This window comes from Rhinolophus sinicus, linkage group LG15, assembly GCF_036562045.2.
Source record: "Rhinolophus sinicus isolate RSC01 linkage group LG15, ASM3656204v1, whole genome shotgun sequence".
NCBI lineage: Eukaryota > Metazoa > Chordata > Mammalia > Chiroptera > Rhinolophidae > Rhinolophus > Rhinolophus sinicus.
In genome coordinates this window covers 26,116,627-26,136,101 of record NC_133764.1, presented here as the reverse complement: position 1 = coordinate 26,136,101, position 19,475 = coordinate 26,116,627, and the positions used below count along the sequence as shown (strand labels likewise).

General features: G+C 46.0%; 2 protein-coding genes, 1 long non-coding RNA gene and 1 other non-coding gene across 10 annotated transcripts in view; 2 read left to right on the top strand and 2 right to left on the bottom strand.

Moving 5' to 3' along the window:
* Positions 1 to 8: 8 nt before the first annotated feature.
* Positions 9 to 11,100, top strand: LOC141568975 (uncharacterized). 2 transcript variants are annotated; one of them, XR_012492311.1, is made up of 3 exons: positions 9 to 112; positions 1,648 to 1,726; positions 11,003 to 11,100. It is a non-coding gene; the product is annotated as an uncharacterized LOC141568975 (long non-coding RNA). The 2 variants fall into 2 exon arrangements; XR_012492312.1 differs by lacking the exon at positions 9 to 112 and adding an exon at positions 562 to 655.
* SEPTIN4 (septin 4) lies at positions 8,608 to 11,552 on the bottom strand. Its single transcript, XM_074320459.1, has 2 exons — positions 9,830 to 11,552; positions 8,608 to 9,178 (listed from the first exon to the last, which is right to left on the bottom strand). Exons 1-2 carry the CDS (start codon positions 11,415 to 11,417, stop codon positions 8,724 to 8,726), a joined length of 2,043 nt encoding a protein of 680 aa, XP_074176560.1. The 5' UTR covers positions 11,418 to 11,552; the 3' UTR covers positions 8,608 to 8,723.
* A 6,224-nt stretch (positions 11,553 to 17,776) lies between these two features.
* On the top strand, positions 17,777 to 17,883 carry LOC141569117 (U6 spliceosomal RNA). Its single transcript, XR_012492509.1, has one exon. It is a non-coding gene; the product is annotated as a U6 spliceosomal RNA (small nuclear RNA).
* A 1,100-nt stretch (positions 17,884 to 18,983) lies between these two features.
* TEX14 (testis expressed 14, intercellular bridge forming factor) overlaps positions 18,984 to 19,475 on the bottom strand; it is a 74,112-nt gene continuing 73,620 nt past the window's right edge. For all 6 annotated transcript variants that reach the window (XM_019736326.2, XM_074319663.1, XM_074319666.1 and 3 more), the window contains one exon: positions 18,984 to 19,339. In XM_019736326.2, coding sequence (XP_019591885.2) covers positions 19,303 to 19,339 — 37 coding nt within the window. In that variant the 3' untranslated portion in view covers positions 18,984 to 19,302. The remainder of the gene's footprint in view (positions 19,340 to 19,475) is intronic.

Sequence of the window (19,475 nt, the reverse complement as noted above, 5' to 3'; positions counted from 1 at the left end):
GGCGGGGGCGGGGCGAGTCGGCCCCAAGGCGGGGTCTGCACCTCCGAGGCGGGGGAACCAGGCGGCCAGCCTAGGGGCGAGCGTTGAAGTCCGCGAACCCCGGTGGTACAAGGTGCGGAGAGGCGCTCAGGTCAGGGCTGCACTGTCACCTGGTTCTTCCTTAGCCCCTAGAGAGTGACCTCTTTGGTCAATGCATCACGATGGGGGCTTGAGCCAGTCCCCAAAGAAAACGGGCCCACCTGGCATTCCCAGGAGAGGACTTTGGAAGGAGAGGGGGATTTGCTCCACGAGTTGGAGAGAAACCAGCAGCTACCCCCGACAGACAGTCCGGAGGTTTGCGGCAAGTGAACCTGAACTGATGTCCAAGTTACTGATTGTCCAAACCCCTCCACACTTCCTAAGGTGGAGTGGCAGACATTCTCTACCTCCACCCAAGCTATGAAGGAGAGACAGGTTTCCTTTGTGCAGGGCCCTAGATTAAAGATTAAAGAGGATTTGCTGCATAAATTATCCAGGCATCATCTGCTGGAAAGGTGGAAAGGAGAGGCTGAGTGGCCTTTCCGGGGCAGTGGATGCTTGTATGGGGCCGAGGAAAGTGGGGAGCGCCTCTGGAGAGGCCATCCCAGGCGTGCTCCAGGCCATGCTGGGCAATTAGGTGAGATGCTGGGGACAGTTCCCCCAGCAGCTTTAGAGGCATTAGAGGCTCAGAAAGGCCAGCAGCAGTCTGGGGAAAGATGCTTAGGGGGTAGGAGTTGGTGGGGATTTCCTTAGATAACACAGGTCTGAGCTGGTCAGGCTTCTGTGGAAATTTCCAGAAGCATGCCCCTCCCTGACTCCCAAGTCCTTCCCCAGGGCAGGCTGCCTGGCCTGAATACACTTTGGACAAGATTGAGGCCCACAGGCACGGCTGTCTCTATTGGTAAAAGGGCCAGAGGCATGCCTACCCTATTTCAGTCTGATCTGTGACCCTGTGGTCATGGTTGGGATCCCCTAAAACTCACCAGAGGGAGGGAAGGGTGGAGGGGGCTGGGTAGGCAGATGAAATTAGGCTCCGAAAACCCGCTGCGGCTACTGGAGATGTTTCTGGTTATTTGGCATTGGTGGGCTGGAGGATGGAAAGGTGTTGATGCTTAAAAAAATCAGTTCATGATGATAAAGCTTTCTCGCTAGGTGACCTCACTTCACCTCTCTGGGCCTCAGTTTCCACATCTGAAAATGAGAGGATTAAACTAGGCTAAGGACCAGCAGCTTGGCTCCAATGAGAGGGAAACTCTGAAGGTAGAGAAAGTCTCCCGGAAAAGGCCTGGGGTAGATCAGGAGATCTGAAGCTATACTCAGGAAAACAGACATAAAGGAGTTTCTTCAGAGAGAAACCAATGGCTGTTGGAAGTCTGCAGCAGCAGCAGCAGCTGTTGCCATCAGACCCAGATGTCAAACTTGAGCTACGCAAAGCCCCGTTGTGGGGAACTAGCTGGAGGCCACCAGTACTCATGCACACACTCGTAAGAATACTTCTTGGTGTTTCCACCAGCAGTCTGCGTGGCTTGCACTGTGGGTGCTGGGCCCAGGAGAGAAAGCCTATGTCAGGGAAGAGAGGTCCCATCACAAGCCTTGTTTTCTACATCATCACATCCCTCCCCCCTCCAGTTCCAGCTGCAGTTCATGTGTGGATACAGACTCATCTCAGAAGGCTGCTCAGCTGTCGTTGGATTCTCAGCTCTAGTCGGTATGTGCTGCCCAGGCCCCGGAAGCCCTGTTGTGTCCTGAAGCACGTTGGTGCCAGCTTGCTTTGAGGGATGTGTGGCCCCAGGAGAGGCCTGGGACCAGGGAACTCATCTATCTCTAAGCCAAGAATCTTAGGGTCTCGATGGTTCATCCCTTTGTCATCACTGCACCACAGGTCCAACATGAGGTATGCTGAGTGAAAGAAAAGCTGCAGACAGACTGAGCCTTTCAACCTGCACAAGCCCTGCAGGCTAACCCTGCAGCATCAAGGGTCTCTGAGAGAACATGGCCTGGGCATAGTCCGCATGTCAGCTTTGGTGATTATCATACTGCTGCAAAGTCCCTTCCCTTCCCTGGGCCTCTGTTTCCCCTGCTGAAAGAGAGGACTGGACTCCCCCACCACCCCAACTCCAGCTCTCATGTTCTGTGTTGGTGCAGATAAGAGTCTGACACCTGATCAGAAGTAGGGTCAAAATACAGCTGCCCTTGTGTGAGTCACTGACCACTGAGCACTTTCCCCCACCTCCCGCCATCGACTGGCCTGGCCAACCTTGCATCAGTGCTTCTTGGCTCTTGGAGCTCTGGTTCTCCCTTGAAACCCAACATCCCATCAGCCATTGATGTCCTTGACTAGAGCACAGTTTCCCAGGCACTGCTGGGGTGGGGTATTTGAGCCAAAGGTCTAGGGAGTGGGCACTTAGCTTGGCACAGAGGGTAACTCTTTGGGAAACTCAGACCAGCAATCAGAGCTCCATCCTGCTGTCCTGGGCTCCCTCACCATGGTGTGTATGAAAAACCTCCTGGCCAGCTCCACTGGATCATTCTTGCCCATCCATTGGTGAAGGGTGTGTGGTACAGAGCTAAACAAGGATGCTACACCTGGGCCAAGCTAGGGCCCAGGTTCAAAGCCAAGTATAAATGATTACCATAGGAAATCAGGGTTTCAGATCTGCATGACTCACAAAGGCCACTTTTGCTTCTCAGTAGCAGAATTTCCCTTAAGTGATGCAAGAACTAATTGTACCTCTTTTCCCCCAGAGGTGATGAGTCACTGATGACATGGTCAGAGAGTCCTGATGGGGCCAGAAGGCTATCACTGGGTTGCTTCTTTCAAGGAAACCTTAGCCAGTCTGTCCAGCAAGGTCTGTGCAGAGGCAAGAAACCAAAATACCCTAAGCCCTACTCCTCTCCCTACTGTTCCTCAGTGTTCCAGGATCCTGCAGCAGGTGTGAGATGTGGGTGGAAAGGCCAGGGAGCAGTGTGTTTCCTGGCACTTGCTGAATGGTTGCAGTTCCGGAGCTGGCAGGATGCTAGATGCCAACCAGAGGGGACTTCAAACACCCTCTCTGCAGCAGGGCAGGGCACAGGAGCTCAGCGATGGAAAGGACTTACATACCTCCCAATGCCATTACCCACTGGAGTCGAACCCCCTTCAAGACACCACCCCTGCCCTCCCAGCCTCTGCTTAAATACCTCCTGTGGCCAAATACTCACTAACTCTAACAACTGCCCTTCCATCTTTGGTCACCAAGGTCATTATACTCTGAGCTGAAATTTGTCTCCCCCTTGCCTTTACCCTCCAACTGCCTCCAAGCCAGAAGTTTTGCTCACTCATTTCAATGGACTTTGTTTGGTCTTTGATGTCTATACCCTTTCAAATGACCTATCTGCATACTTTTCTCTCCCCAATTAACCACAAGCCTCTCAAGGACAGGAAGTATGTCTTCTAACTTCTACTTACTTCAATTCAGTGAACATGTGATGTGATGTCTGCCTGGGTGAGTAGCCAGGCCTCTGCCCCCAGGAGATGTCTGGTCAATACTGGACTGACATAAAGGATTCACTGATTAGTTTTCCACTCTGATTTTGAAGCACAGGCAAGCCTTGAGGCTCTTGCTTTGTTGCCCTTCATTTTGGCTGCTTAGCAGCTCACACCCAACACTGAGCTTCACGGTTCATATGCAAAGACACAGAGGTCACCCTCACTAAAACCTTTCCCTCCACCATTCTTGATATCTAAAAGTGCTGCTGAAATATTGAGAAGTTATGTTCCCGGCAGATATATGGCTACAGAAGAAGAGTTTCTATGCCACACCTGAATCCCTGGGGCAACATGCTCCCTAAAGTACTCCCAGCTTTGATGAGCCAGCTCTGAGCCTGTTTCCTCATGAAGTAGGGAGGAAAAAGTCCACCTCTGGGGTGCTAAGGTAACACAGTTAGCATGGTATAATCACTAAAATGAGTGGTAGCTTATTATTTCAGTTACTGAGAAAATTATCCACATCAAACCAGCAACTGTCAACTGTGACCATTTCAAATGCCTTCCCTCCAAAGAATTAGGCATGTGCACGTGTAATGGGTGTCCAGCAATGGGAACGGGAGAAGAGCCTTAGACTAAAGTCACATGGGAATGTCCATGCTGCCACCAACTATGGAGTCAGCTTCTCCAGCTAGACACCACTCCATCTCAGAAAACTAGTCTTGGTTTCAGACTTACTGAGCCTAATTCCCCAAAACAGCCACTGTGGAGACTTCTGGAGCTCAATGGCTTTGCCTGTGGTGGGTGTACCAAGGAAATGACTGGCTGACCCAGCCCTCTCACCTCCAGCGCCAGAGCCTGAGCTTCTCTCAGGAACTGCCTCACATTCTGTCCCCCTCCTCCAGGCCTTTATTCAGCCCCCAAGGTGCAGCTGTCTCGTGCTTCTCCCCTCAGGGCAGCTGGGCCAAAGGCAGCTGAGCAGAGAAGGGTGAAGAAACATGGTCATTTCTGTCACTCAGGACAGCCTCCCTCTGGCTGAGCAGCTGTCAGGGTGGCTTCTGTGTTATAGATTTGCTTCCTCCCCCAAATATGCACCTTCTGAAGCCAAGCTCCCTCATCTACCCAGGCCCACTGTTTCTCCTCTTACTTGAAAAACCCACCATTTCAAACACCACAAAACTACTCTGACAGAGACATATAATGTTGGAGATGGGTTCCAGGCAGAGAACCAAGTCGCTTCTGGAAATACCAGAAAGTCCAAAATAAATGTGCCAGGTTCTTCCCGATGTGGGATCATTCTGGACAGAAAGAAACAAATGAAGGGATTCTGGCCTCCGGACTCCCATCAAGCCTGTGAAGAGGTGTTGCCTTTTCCTGCCCCTGCTTCACAGGCAGAGGCAGCAGCCTGCCCAGGCTCACAGCACAGGCAGGACATCACCCCTCTGCTCCGTGCTTCCAGTGGCTCTTGCTGAAGCATTCCGTACCCCAGCATGTCCTGGGCTGCCAAATTGTCCTGGTTTGCCCAGGACGACGGGGTTCTCAGGAGGCAGGACTTTCAATACCCAGAACAGAGCTGGGCAAACCCTGATGAGTTGGTTACCTACCTAGCCTGTCCCCAAAACAGCAAGTCTGGGCCAGAGGTCATGAGCCTCCCATCCTGCTCTGGATGTGGCTGCCCGTGGTAGTTGGAGATGAACAAAGTACCATCTGACAGGAAAAGAAGCTGTGTAATGAGGGTTAAATTGCTATGAAAAGCCTCCTGAGGTGCCCTGCCCCATTTTCAGCAGCTCTGCTCCATTCCTTCAACAGTTCCCTTTCCTCTCAACTATGAGCCTCTGTACAAAGCAAGAGAAAATCAGCAGAGTGGGAAAGATGGTTCCAGGGTTCCTTTCCAACAGCTCACATCCTAGGACTCTGCTAACATCCCCATGAATGCAGAGCCTGGCTGCCTTCCTCCTGGGCTCTGGACGTTTCTTTGTCAAGGAAGTCTTCCTGAACAAATCATCCCCGTGGCTCAGGAGCCAACAGGAGGCTGGCCATACCATTCCCAAGGGGCCAAATGACATGTCATCCTAAAGACACTGAAGTCTCCCTCAGGTGTCACGGAGACAGCCTCCTCTGGTTCTTGGCCTACTTTTCCAGTTGGTTTCTTGCATAATTGACAGCTATAGTAGGGAGTAAACAACCATGTCCACTGACAGCCTGAGAAGTCACATCCGAGGGCAAGGCGGTTGGGTGCCTTGAGGATACAGGATCTTGGGGCCAGGTCAGCCCCACCCTATCATGGGTGTTACAGCCCCTCCCATCAAGAGCTGTTTTATTCCATAGAACTTCCCAGGGCTGTGTGAGAAGACAGACCCTGCTGACCCCAAAGGTCACCCCTAGGACCTTCCTGTTGAGCTTCTGCTACTTACGATACAAAGAAAACAAAAAACAAACCAAAAAAAACTATCAAGACTGTGTTTCTCTCTCAGTCCAGCATAACCTCCTCTGCAGAAACTCCAGCCCTTAAGTCCGAATTCAAGGATGAGAAGCATCTGTCCATCTGTTCCGCTAAGGAGCGGGAGGTCCTTAGACAAAAGGGCCTTGAGATGTCGCTTGGGAGGAGACTGACAACAGAGAGATGGGCTGACCGGGGCTCCATTCCCAGCTGCAGACCTAGAATGGCTTGTGAAGCTCAGCAACAAACATGCTGCCGTCCACAAGCCAGGCACTGTGGCTGAGCCACCAGAGAATTCCTGATGGGAATGGAATCTGGAACAGACTCTACAGTCAACCATTCCCAGCTTCGCGGAACCAGAAGCCTTGGACACCAGCACCACAGTCTCCATCCTGGGACCGTCTGTGGGCCCTGCGGCCTGGGGGAGGCCCAGCTCTCTCACTGTGAGGACAGTACCTGGCCCATGTCCATGCCATTCCACCTCCAGAGAGCCAGGAAAGACCAGCAGGCCCAGCCGCCTGTGAGGCTTGTCTCCCCTGTTTCTGGGGAGAAGCTCTGCTACTGAACAGGGCTGGAGAGCTGCAATTATCGAGACAGGATAAGAGCTATTTTGGGAAGGAGCTGTCCTGCTGCCAAGGCGTTTGACTTCCTAAACTAAAACAAGATGTACAAAGGGGGTAAGGTGGGGGAGAATAGGGAGGAACTTGCTCGGTCAAAAACATCATATCCTGAAATAGGGGAAATACTAACCCCTTCCCAAAGGTATAGATTTGCAACAAGGGGTGAGTAAGAGGCTAGCTGTTAAGATACCCCCTGGCTTTGGGAAGAAGGGGTAACCTGACCCCACCAAATGCCCTGCTGATTCCCTCTCTCCTAAGACTCTCCTCTAAGACCACCTATGCAGTCTAGTGCATTTATTTGGACATTCGAGCACAAACTACTTCATATTGTTGTTTACATGTTTCCTGTCTATGTCTTATCTCCCCATCCAGATGGTACATTTCTCAAGGCCAAAGAATGTGGGTGCTGTGAGGCTTCAATGCTTTCCCCAATAGTGCCTAGCAGAGTGCTAGGCATCTGATTAAAAACTGTTTATGGAAGAGAGTAAGAGGAGGAGGAAGGAAGAGAGAAGGGGAGGAGGAAGAGAAGGATTTACTGTCTTGCATGGAGATAATCTCTAAAAGTAGCTGCTCCCACCCACAGCTGAGCTCAGGGCACGGGGCTGGATAAGAAGCCATGGCAGAGGGGGTGGCAGCCGCATTTCTGGCACCTCCCCTGCAGCTGTTCCGTTATCTGAGCTGAGCTATCCTGCCCCCCACCATTTGTTTTCCATCTGTAGTCAATTGTCCAACCTGGGCTAGCCCATGGATGGGACCCATTAGAGGCCATGCTAGGCTTTGGGTATGAAAGAGCTATAACAAGAGACAGAAAGAACTTGAACTATCTTATCAAACATGGGCCAAGAAGAACTAAAGTACTTATGGGAACAATGCACTATGAAATCAGGACACTGCCAAATTCAGGACACAGGGCTGACGAGAGCAGAGTTCACCTTGTGGCTTTCCAAGGTGAGGACTCAAATAGTGTGTAACCCAGAAAAGTGTCCCCTTTCTGGAGTGCCCTAGGCTGGAGAGGGGAGAGCCAAGTGGAGACCAATCCAACCTATGGCTTCCCAGACAGCCTTCCCACAGAGCACTTGGCAGGAGTCATTATTTGCCAAAAGATGCCTACTCTTTTTTTCCTGTGCTGCAACTAGCTCATATAGCACCTTCAAGCAAACTGCCCTCTGGGGACATGCAGCCCCATAGGTTCACAGCTTGGTAAGTGGAACACAGGCTAGATGGATTTCAGCGCCCGCATGCCTTCTCTGCAGCAGAGGGTAAGACAGGGACTTGGCTAAGGGGACTACAGGAAGGCCAGAAGGAACTTCCCAGGGGCATTCTTACCTCTTCATCTGTCATAATGTAGAAGCAGAAGCCAGGCATCCCCAGTGGTCAGCAAATGGAATTCAGAGAGTGCCAACAAGAGGGGAAAAAGAAAATTTTAGTAAAGATAGCCAGTGGACTTGGGCATAACCTGGCCCAAATCCCTTCCTGGTGCAAGTGGCCCAAATAACAGCAGCTAGCATTTATTGAGTGCTCACTATTGCCAGGTACCATGCTAAGTGCTTGACATGTGATAGCTTGGTCAGTCCTCACAAGAACCCTAAAAGGAAATCATCATTCCCATTAACAGATGTGGAAAACTAATGATTAGAGAGGTAAAATACTTATCCAAGGTTACACTTAGAAAATAGTGGACGCAGGGCTCAGAACCAATAATGTAACTCCAGAATCCATATTCTACTAAACCTCTACTTTACAGAGCTTTGCTCCCTCTGAGGGGCAGGGCTGCCCTTCGCTATCACTTGGAGGGCTCATGCTGGTTGGGACTGGATGGCATTCCCAGGGCTCTCTCTTCCCTAGGAACTTCCTCATCCAGAGCCCTGGCCTCCCTCATGCTCACAGGGCTGGAGCACATTTTGGGCCACAACACTTGAAGCAGGAACTGCCTGCCACTCAGATTCTCTGTATAAGGGCTGGTCCCTACTTTCTCTCCTGTCACAGAGGTCAACAGTACAAAAGAAGCCAGGGGGTCACCAGGCCCTGAGGACACTTCTGTTAAGGACCTTAGAGTTGGCTGCAGGTTCCACTGATGGCCTCAAGGTGGAGGCTCAGATACCCCTGAAGATTTGGCTGGGCAGCAGCCAATAAGTATCTCCCAGGTCCTGGGATAGGGGCTTGAGAGGGGTCTGAGAAACTAGAGAGACACATGAGGAGACCCCTCAACCTGAATTAGTGTGGGGTCAGCCCTGAGTAAGACTTGAAGCAGGTAATTTGTTTTGGTGGGGTTTGTTTGTTTTTTATCACATAATAGGTAAGACCAGCTAAGCTGAAAGACCATGGGCTTAAATTGTTCTCCAGTCCAGAAGTGACTACCTCCTATTAAAAGGAGACTCCTAAAAATGAAATAGGTTCCAAGCCCCAAAGGAGTAACTAATGGTGAAATTTTAGGCCAGATGAGAAGTTTCTCTGCTCCTTCAGTCAAAGCCCCAACAGGTACCATGTTCTGATAGACCAGCTCTGGAGACACATCCAGGCAACCCTCCCATCTGTCCTCCTGCCTCCCGAACCCTCCACAACGCACCCACAGGAGGGAAAAGCACAGACCTTCTAGCCACCAGATGACGCGATTGTACATTTCCTCAGAGACATCTGAAAGAGAGTGTTGCTTTTTTTCTCTCTGTGGGATGCATACCCCCACCCCCACTACTTAACATCTCCCTTTCTAGCTCCACACTTCTCCACCCACAGGTGCCCTCAGCCCTGGATCCTCTCCAGTAAGCTCCTTCAGCTTCGGACTAACTGTCACATTCCCATTCTCCTCCTCTTCTTCCACCCTCTCTTTGTGCCACTGGTAATGCCTTTCCCCTCTTGGAGATCTGAAGTCCCAGCTCATCTATGCCCTACCTCCTCCACTTTGTTGCCAGAATATTTACCTGCGGATCTTATTCTCTTTACCAGCCCTTACCAACCCTCACCCCAGCTCAGTTCTCCATGACCACTCTTGGGATGCCATCCCCCACGCTACTAACTACCCTTGACTAACTTCTATTGAAAGGTTAAGCAGCGTTGCCTGGAAGAGTCAATGATTGGCATCAACCCAAACATCGTCTTCGATGTCATCAGCTTGGAGCTCAGAGCAGCTGGTGGGGAAGGAATGGAGCCATGGGCTCAAAGATGGGTCTAGCTTTGGCACTGGCAGGAGGGCAGCTCTGAGGCCCAGAATGAAGGGCCTTTCCTGCTCACCCACGTCCCACCTCTCTAAATCAGGGCTGCATCTGAGCAGTCTGCTTCTTCACATACCCAAGAAGAAAGCACTAAACCTTTGAATGGGTTCTTTGGAGGTGCTTTGGGGGGCCTGTGGCACTTCCTTCAATGGTGCCTGGAGTGGAGGCTTCTTTGGTAATGGTAGTGGCGGTGCTGGTGCTGGACTTGCCTTCTCTCTCTGAAACATCAGATCCTCACAGAAAGGGCTTGAGTCCATTTCAAAAAAGGACAATGAAGGGTCTAGGGGAGGAGGGGACTTAGGCTCGAAATCAGGTGTTGTCAGCTGGCTTTGGGGTATTTCAACCTCAGGATTGAGTAAGGCCCACCAGGTCGACTCAGGCCCGTACCTAGGCAAGGACCGAGGGGGTAAGGGCCGAGGGGTCAGTTCCAGTTTTGCACGAATAGAGGGCTTTCGGGAAGGTTCTGGATACCTGAGTGTGGGTCCTGGGGATGTGCAGCCACATTCTGAGGACCTTTGGGTGTGCTGCTTATAGACAGGCTCTGGAGTGGCAACCATGGAAGACTTGTGGGGGCTCTCAGATACCACTCTAGATGTCACACGGTGAGCTGGATGCACTGGCTGTACCTCTGAGATGGTGACCCTGCGGCCACCCTCGCTGTCTCCTCGCACTGAGGACTTCATGTTGGTCTCCACCTCTGATGATTTTAAGACTTTGGGGGAGGGCTTGGTTTCGGGGTAGGCAGAATGCTTGAGGATTGGCTCAGGCTCTGTATGCAGAGAAACTCGGTGTCCACCATCTGTATCTTTAAGGACAGAGAGTCTAAGGGATGATGCCACGTTCATATTCCTCTGCAAAGCCTTGGGTTCTGGATAAATTGAGCTGTGACGACCCGTTTCAGACTCTTGGCCAGGAGTCTTTCTCCGGGCTGTCCGAGAGTCTGCATAGACGCAGCTGCTGCCGTGCTCTGGGCTAGAGGGTCTCCTTGGAGATCTGATCTCAGCAGCAGTCACACTCTTTCGAATGGGCTCAGTTTGGACTGCTTCATCCTTTGGGCAAACCAAAGGCCTGCGGGGAACTCTGACTCCTTGTGGGTACTGGACCTTGGAGGGTGAGTCTTCTTGTAAGATTTGTACATTATCCTTCTGGTTTACAACACTCAACTGGCGAGAGAATCTGGCATCAGACATTAATGAGTATCGATTACTGTTGTCACGCCCTGACTTGCTCTCACGCCCTCTTCGTGTAGATTCCTCTCTGGGTGGACTAACATTCCGCTGCATCTGGACGGCAGGGGAAGCTGATGCCTGAGTTTGCTGCATCTTTCGCTGAAGCGAGGAATGGCGGTATGCTTCTGATTTTGATCGGTTCTCGATTCCTCGAGGGATGGGTGCTCCTGAGAAGCCAGGTCCTAACTGGAGGGAGACAGATCGAGGATAGTCTGATGATGAAGGGGGAATGATGCGATGCCCAGCTTCTGACCTCCGATGCATAGAAGGGTAGAGTGCAGCACTTTGCTGGCTCAAGACAGGATTGTTTCCATGTCCCTGCTGAGGGGGAGTGTTAGTAATCTCAGCCCCTCTCTGTGCTGAAACTGCTACCTTGGACCCAGTTTTACTTGTCTTGACCATTTGATGGATGGTGCCCCTCTGGGTAGATCCCATATATTACCAGCTGGCTTGTATTCAGGGTCTTAATGAAGCCTGAGTATTTACCCTCAGTTTTAAAAGCTGCTTTTCTTATATTCCCACAAAACTGGCTGTTGGTCTAAGAGTGTTTCAAATAGTCCCTTTTGCTACCTGCCCGGTGATGTCATAAAGGAAGGAATTTCCTATTAAACATCCTGGAATAAAGCCACAATTCTTCAGAGAATCTCAAGCAGTAACTGCAAGGAAACTGTGGATTTGTCTTTGGAGTGGACACCACTACGGCCTTGGCCAAGTTCTTAGCAAAACCAGGATTTCTTGGTGTAAAGGGAAGGCTCCAAACCCTCCCTTACTCTTCCCAGATTCAAGAAATTCTCAGAGCCTCATCCAGAAAAGAAATCAGCCCTATTAAGGCAAGCCTATTCAAATCAATCACTCTGTGTGAGCCCGTCTTAATAAGGTGCATGGTACAAATTTGTCCCAATTTGGTTTGGAACTGCACTGTATGCAAGTCAAAAATAGAGTTCCAGCCTTTTCCAGGTTTCAGGGGTGGTTTGGTTGACTCTGATTTAAAATCCAGGTTGCTCACATGATAAATTCTCACATGCTTAACCCAGGAGTGGTTGTAAGATTATAGAAGGGATTTGGAGTTAGTCATTGGTTTCAATCATAAATGACAAGTTGTGCATCTTGGACAAATTACTTGATTTGCCTGAGCCTTAGTTTCTTCATCTGGAAACCACTGTTTGGTAGGTGGGTGTCACCTACCTACAATAAATGCAAGTGTCCTTTCTCACAATCTTCTCTCAGCTATCCTAATCAGCGCTGGTTCTTTCTTGATTTGAAGAGTGACTTTCCAACTTGGATGACTGTTTTGGATAAAAGAAACTGATCTTTCTTTCTCTTTCACATGCTGTCTCTCTCACATATACAAACTGCCATATCTAACATTCCACTATTGACTCTGAAGGGTCATCAAGGTTACAGCATGGCCAGATTCATTGTTTCTGCATCTTTAAATTCAGCCTCGACCACAGGCATAAAGTTGAAACCAAAAACCACATGGTTTTAGGTAATAGGGATCTCAATAGATTGAGAAACTCTGAGCTACTGACACAAGACTTTAGAATACACAACACTCGGCTAGCCACTGTCTTGCTTGTTCTATAGAAAAGGATAAGAGTGGGAGAGAGTATTTACAGGATATCTTGAAGACACCAAGCATAAGCCAGGTTGAAGATAGTTCTTATTGATTTATAGTTATTTGATATCTTGTCATCAAAAATTGAGACTGGCTGACTCAAACAAATTTTCCTATGAGGTTCTACTTTATTGATATATAACCTTTAACCACAAGACTATAATGTTTGTTTGTCTAGGAACATTATATTTCTCTTAGTAAGTTTGTTAAGAAAGTGAATTTGAATTTCCTCATCAACATGTAACATTAAGTCTGCTATCACTTTTATGATCTTATTAAAATAAGCTTAAGGTTGAACACGGCACCTTGAGCTGAGCTGCCTCCCAGATGGCTCAGTTGGTTGGAGCGCATCCTCTCAACCACAAGGTTGCCGGTTCGACTCCCACAAGGGATGGTGGGCTGTGCCCCCTGCAACTAGCAACGGCAACTGGACCTGGAGCTGAGCTGTGCCCTCCACAACTAAGACTGAAAGAACAACAACTTGAAGCTGAACAGCACCCTCCACAACTGAGATTGAAAGAACAAAAACTTGACGAAAAAAGGCCTGGAAGTACACACTATTCCCCAATAAAAAAAAAAAATAATAAGCTTAGTTGTTTGAATAATTGTTTTTTCTTAATGTTGGGGAACATATGTTTTCCTTTCAGTGTTCAACTTCAATACAAGTAAACATCAAAGGTGATTTTAGCAGAAAGGTTACAAAATACAACACAGGATCTTGACATCTTCCTCATCATGACTAGTCTAACTCAAATCAATCTGAGCCTGAGACACAGAGGAGGGGTTCTTTGAGGATACCCCACTTCCGCTGCTCTCCCTGGCAGGGCTGTGATGAAGATACACAGATGTAAAAGCTATCGTATACTGTTTTATTTTGAATGAAAGGCATGTAGTGAGGTGCAGGTGTGCCAGGGATGGCCACTTGGTTGATGAGCTCTGTGGCAGCCAGTCTCCAAGACGGCCCCAATGATTTGCACCTCCTAGGATTCATGCCTTTGTGTAGTCCTCTCCCATTCTGAATCAGGGATTTTCCTGTGTGACCAACAGGATATAGCAGGAATGATGGTATGTGACTTCTGAGGCTAGATCATAATGGCAGTGCCTTACAACTTTTGCCTTGGTCTCTTGGATTGCTCACTCTGGGAGAAACCAGTTGCCACATGGTGAGGACACTCAGTGGGAGGTTCATGTGGAAAGGAGCTGAGCTAGGGAGTCAATAGCCAAGACCAATTTGCCAGTCATGTGAGTGAGCCAACTTGGAAATGCATCAAACGGCAACTTCATGACAGATCCTGAGCCGTAACTGCCCAGCGAAGCCACTTCCAAATTCCTGAACAGAAACTTTTGGAGATAATCATTGGTTATTGTTGTTTCAGGTTACTAAGGTTTGGGGTGATTTCTTATGCAGCAACTGATTATGCAGCCTCCATTTCTCTGGTGTAGACTCTCATTACCCAAGCATGGAGCTCAATATATAAACCAGAATAGCAACTTACTAATATACTTGGAGGCGTACAACTGTTGAGCTGATTGGAAAGCCAGGTCATTCTCTCCCTATAGACCAATTTCAGGAGGAACAAAAGTTACTTGGTGAACGTGGAACTAGATAAAGTTAGTATGATGATCCACAAGAGGGCAACACCTGCCCCGGAGCACTAGGCCTGCCCACCATGCACCTATCCACAGTAGGTTTAGTTGGGCTTTCCCAGTGTGTCTCCTAAAGCTTCATTTTCCCATGCTTTACGTTGATCTTTCCTTTCTGATAAAGTTTTTCTTCAAATGAGTTATAATAAAATTGATTCAGTTTACGGTTATTTAATTATAATGACATTCTAGTTCTGCTTCCCATTGATTTGACTTTTAAGTATTCTTAAAACCCAAAGTGAAAACAGCTTTACAGAGAATTATAAAATGTTGAAATCACCTGGAAGGACCACTGTACTATTTTAACAAGCAGCTTTCCAGATATTTCTCTATGTATTTACCATATGTAGACATTTATTTATAAATTTACATAAATGGTGTCTCATTATATAGCTCCTAGCATTATTCCATCATATGTCATGGACACCTTTCTGTGTCCATAAATCTATGTATCTATAACATAATTTCTAATTAGTCTACTTATGGTTGTTCCATAATTTTTAAAATTTTTGACCGTGGTAAAATACACATAACACTTACCGTCATAACCATTTTAAGTGTACAATTCCGTGGTATTAGATACATTCATACTGTTGTGCAACCATCACCACGGTCCTCTTTTTATCTTGTAAATTTACCATTTTAACCATTTTACAATGTACAATGCATTGGCATTAAGTACATTAACAATGTTATACAACCATCACCACTATCCATTTCCAGAACTTTTTCATCATCCCCACAAACACTCTGTACTCATTAAACAATTAACTCCCCATTTACCCCTCCCATAGCCCCTGGCAACCACCATTATACTTTATGTCTTTATGATTTTGACTACTCTAAGTAACTCATATAAGTATTACAGAATCTCACAGCATTTTCTTTTAGTGACTGATTTATTTCACTTAGCATAACATCCTCAAGGCTCATCTATGTTGTTGCATATTGCAGAATTTCTTTCCTTTTTAAGGATGAATAATATTCCTTTGTATGCCTGTATCACATTTTATTTAGCCATTCATCCATTGATGAACACTTGGGTTGCTACCATGTTTTAGCTATAATGTTCCTATGAACACGGCTGTACAAATATCTCTTGAAGACTTTACTTTCAATTCTTTTTGGTATATACTCAGAAGTGTAGTTGCTGGATCATATGGTAAGTCTTTTAATTTTTTGTGGAACTGCCATACTGTTTCCTGCAATAACGGTACCATTTTACATTATCACCAACAGTGCACAATAGTTCCAACTTCTCCACATCCTCACCAACACCTGTTTTCTGTTTTTTGATAGCAGCCATCCTGATGTGTGAGGTGGTGTTTCACTGTAGCTTTGATCTGCATTTCCCTAATGATAAGTGATGCTGAGCATTTTCTTCATGTGCCTGTTGGCCATTAGTTTATCTTCTTGGGAGAAATGTCTATTCAAGTCCTTAGCCCAATTTTGAATTGAACTGTTTTTGTTTTTGATGTTGAGTTTTAGGCGTTCTCTATATTTTCTGGATATTAATCCCTTATCAGATATGTGATTTGCAAATCTTTTCTCCCATTCTATGGGTTGTCTTTTTACTCTGTGGATAGTGAAATTTTTAATTTTCGTGAAGTCCAATGTCTGTTTTTTTTCTTTTTGTTGCCTATGCATTTAGTGTCATAGCCAAGAAATCACTGCTAAATCCAATGCTATAAAGCTTTTGTCCAATGTTTTTTTCTAAGAGTTTTGTTGTTTTGGATCTTGTGTATCTTTTTTTTTCTTACTGGTTATTACAATTCTTTGTATACTAGGGATATAAACCTTGTGTTTATCAAATATGCTGCAATTCTTTCCACCCAGTTTGTTGACTTTCTCCTTGTTCAGGCATTTATAGTAAAGAAGTTTTACATTTTTATGTACTAAAATCCATCAACACCTTCTCTCTTGGACGTCATGACTTAGAAAAGCTTTCTCTACTCCGAGATTATAAAATAGTCACCTATTTTCTTAACTTTTCTGTATTTATTTTTAAATCTTACTTAAAGCTTTATCAGACGTTTACGTATGTTTTTGTACAAAGACTCAGATTTAAAATTTTTCCAAATAGTTGGTCAGTTATCCTGATACCATTTGCTATTTATGTCTAATATATGTCTAATTTGACATACATTATCTCATATTCTAAATCACCAAACTTTATGCTTCAGTGTATTTTAGATTCTCTATTATGTTTTATAAATCTTTCCATGCCTATGCCAATACCATATGCTGTTAATTATTGAAGCTCTACAGCATACTTTCACATCTGGTAGGAAAAGTCCCTCCTTTACTTTTTTTCAGTATTGTTTCCAAATGTCTGTTAAGTCACACATTTATAGAAAGTCCTTTAGTTTTACTCCACTATGCAACTAATCGTATTCAGTGAGAGAGTGGATTTTACTTATACAACTCCCAGAGGACCCACTTACTGCTAAGCTATTGGGGGGCACCTCACTGTAACTCACTTCTAACAGCAACACATACAACATTACCATTAGGTTTGGGAAAGGGCCAAAAGATTGTATCTGAAAAAACTAACTGAAATCTAATCTGGAAATTCCTAATAATCCCATTTTCCAAGGGGGCCCCAGTCATTTCATTCAATAATGAGCCAATGTTTATTCATCATCTGCTATGTGTTTGGAACTCTTTACATATTCTTTCTGCTTTCCCATATTGATGGAAAAGAAATGACTCAGCATACTCCAAAAACTTGGCACCAAACCTACAGAACAGGTGTGGGGGTGGGGACTGGGTTCATAAAGGACATGTCATCATCAGTTTTAACCTGAAGTTACCTTTTGGTTCATCTCCACATTCCTTAAACTGCTCAGGGTACTTTTGAACTACAGTGTCAGGGAAAGATACTGTGTTTTAGTGTAAGGATACAAATATGTTTGCTCCAGTATGATCTTGGCCAGATCATGGAACCCTCGGGGGGCCAGTTTCCTGTTTTGTAAGTGGGGATAATAATTCAATTTTTAGTGTTGGGTGATTAAAAATAATGGCTCAGCAAAATATCTGCTGAGCACCTAATATGTGCAGGTTCTGTGCCAGAACCTAGAGGGACCTCAGTGAACAGTCCAGGCGTGATTCTTATGGAGATTACAGCTGTATGGGGATACATGGGGGTGGAACATTCTACTGATTTATAAGTGTGCTAAATATGTGCTACGATACAAAAATAAGGGCTATGTGTGGTACGGGGCAGAATGGGTGGGTACTGTGGGAAAAATCTTACAGAAGGCCCTAACCTAGTCTAAAATTTAGGGACTTTGGGAAGACTTCCTGAAGAAAAGAAGTATAAACTAAAAACTGAATGAGGAGGCAGCTAGATAAGGAGAAGCAGCATTCTGGGCAGGGAGAACAGCATATGCTATGATGTATTTGGAGAACTGAGAGAAGTCAAGTCAGTATTTCTATGCGCAATGAGCAGAGATCTGAGCAAGGAAATGATGGTTTCTGCATGTTGAAAAGATCACTGTGGAGAAAAAAGAGGAGCAAGAATACCAAAGCAGTGCTCGCTTTGGCAGCACATATACTAAAAGTGGAACGATACAGAGAAGATTAGCATGGCCTCTGTGCAAGGATGACATGCAAATTCATGAAGTGTTCCATATTTTTTAAGATGTGGTACATATACATAATGAAATATTACTTAGCCATAAAAAAAAAAAGAAATCTTACCATTTTCAACAACAGAGGTGGACCAAGGGATTAGGCTGATAGAGCAAATAGACAATGAGGCCAGAAGAGTGTCCCTGGGATTTAGAAATATGCAAGTCACTGGTGACCATAGGACTGCTAGAGAATGGAAGGAGAATTTATATTATAGGGGGATAAGGAGTGAGCGGGAGGTGAGGCACTAAAGATAGCAGGTGTAGGCAACTCTTTTAAGAACTCTAGCTGAAGAAGGAGAAAAGAGATAGAGAAGTAGGTGGAAAAACAGCTGGGATCCAGGGAACACTTTTTAGAGATGGGAAAAAAATCACAATGTGTTTTCTTTTGAGCAGACAGAAGATGAGATTGGCCTTGGACGGGAAGAGAGACACCTCCTTCGGTCTAACAGGAAGAAAAGTAGAAAGAATAGGTGCAGAACAGGTCCATCTCTAGTTTAGGGTAGACTGCTTTACCTACAACTGTTCTAGTCTACAGAGGTAGAAGCAGTCATGTTAGTAGTTCTGGTGATGGGAAGCTGAGTTAGTTCCCATCTGATGGCTCCTATTTTCTCTGTAAAGTTGGAGGTGAAGTCATCTGTTGAATGTTGATAGGAAGTATAGGATGGAAGTTTGAAATAATAGCTGCTGAGAGTGGGAGAAGAAGCATGCTAAAGAAAACACAGTGGGACTGCCATGCGCAGGAAAAGGATTCATTTATAGAAGCTACCTGGCACAAATATGTCCTCCATGACCAATAAACAATTATCTACAAACATTATTATTGTTAATATTAGCCATTATCACGTAGTCACTGTCAGCTTTGGAGACAAAAGATTACAAACCACATCAGTGGGAGTTTGTGTAGGACTTGTAGCCTTTATGACGACCAATAAATAATGCTGTAATATCACAGTCACCATTTATCATGATACATCTGCTATTAGTATTTACATTTTTATGTTTATTGGTTTTGTCAAACTTTATAACAGAAATTGAAGCCTCTTTGGGTGGTGGTTTCTCTCCCAATAACTAAAAGAAACATATCTTACACAGCTGAACCATAACTGGTGTGAAAACTAAACATTTTATTATATAACAGGAGTAAAAGTTTTCGAAAATCTATTATCAAAAAAACCAAAAGCCATTCTGGGCACATGAGAAATTTCTGCAATCAAAACTACCTTTCACTTTTCAGAAATACGACTGAAAACAGTTATATGTACTGCAAACAGAAATGACCAAGTCTTTCTGTCTATCGTGGCAGCTGAACCAAGCGAGTTAGTCACCATTGCCCTGATGGTGACTGAAGCAGAAAGGGAAGAAGGGAGCTTACAAGCAGGATGGTCAAACTCAGGCCAGGAGTACATCTGTGATCTGGTTCTGGTTAGTCTGACAGGTCACTCTGATCCAGCACGATGATCCTGTGAGCATGTTTTTTAAAGAACAAAAAAAGGGAGTTTCAAGTTAGTGTGTATTTTTTAAAGAGACAAACAACAGCCTCTTTCTATTCCACTGAACTCAAGAAAAAGGTATTTTGATTTTTTTTAATTAAAAAAC

Coding starts and splice junctions, on each gene's coding strand:
- SEPTIN4 (XM_074320459.1), bottom strand. CDS start 11,417: ATGGGATCTACCCAGAGGGGCACCATCCATCAAATGGTCAAGACAAGT. Junction 9,179..9,829: donor GTTTAGTGCTTTCTTCTTGG/GTATGTGAAGAA, acceptor ACTCTCTTTCAG/ATGTCTCTGAGGAAATGTAC.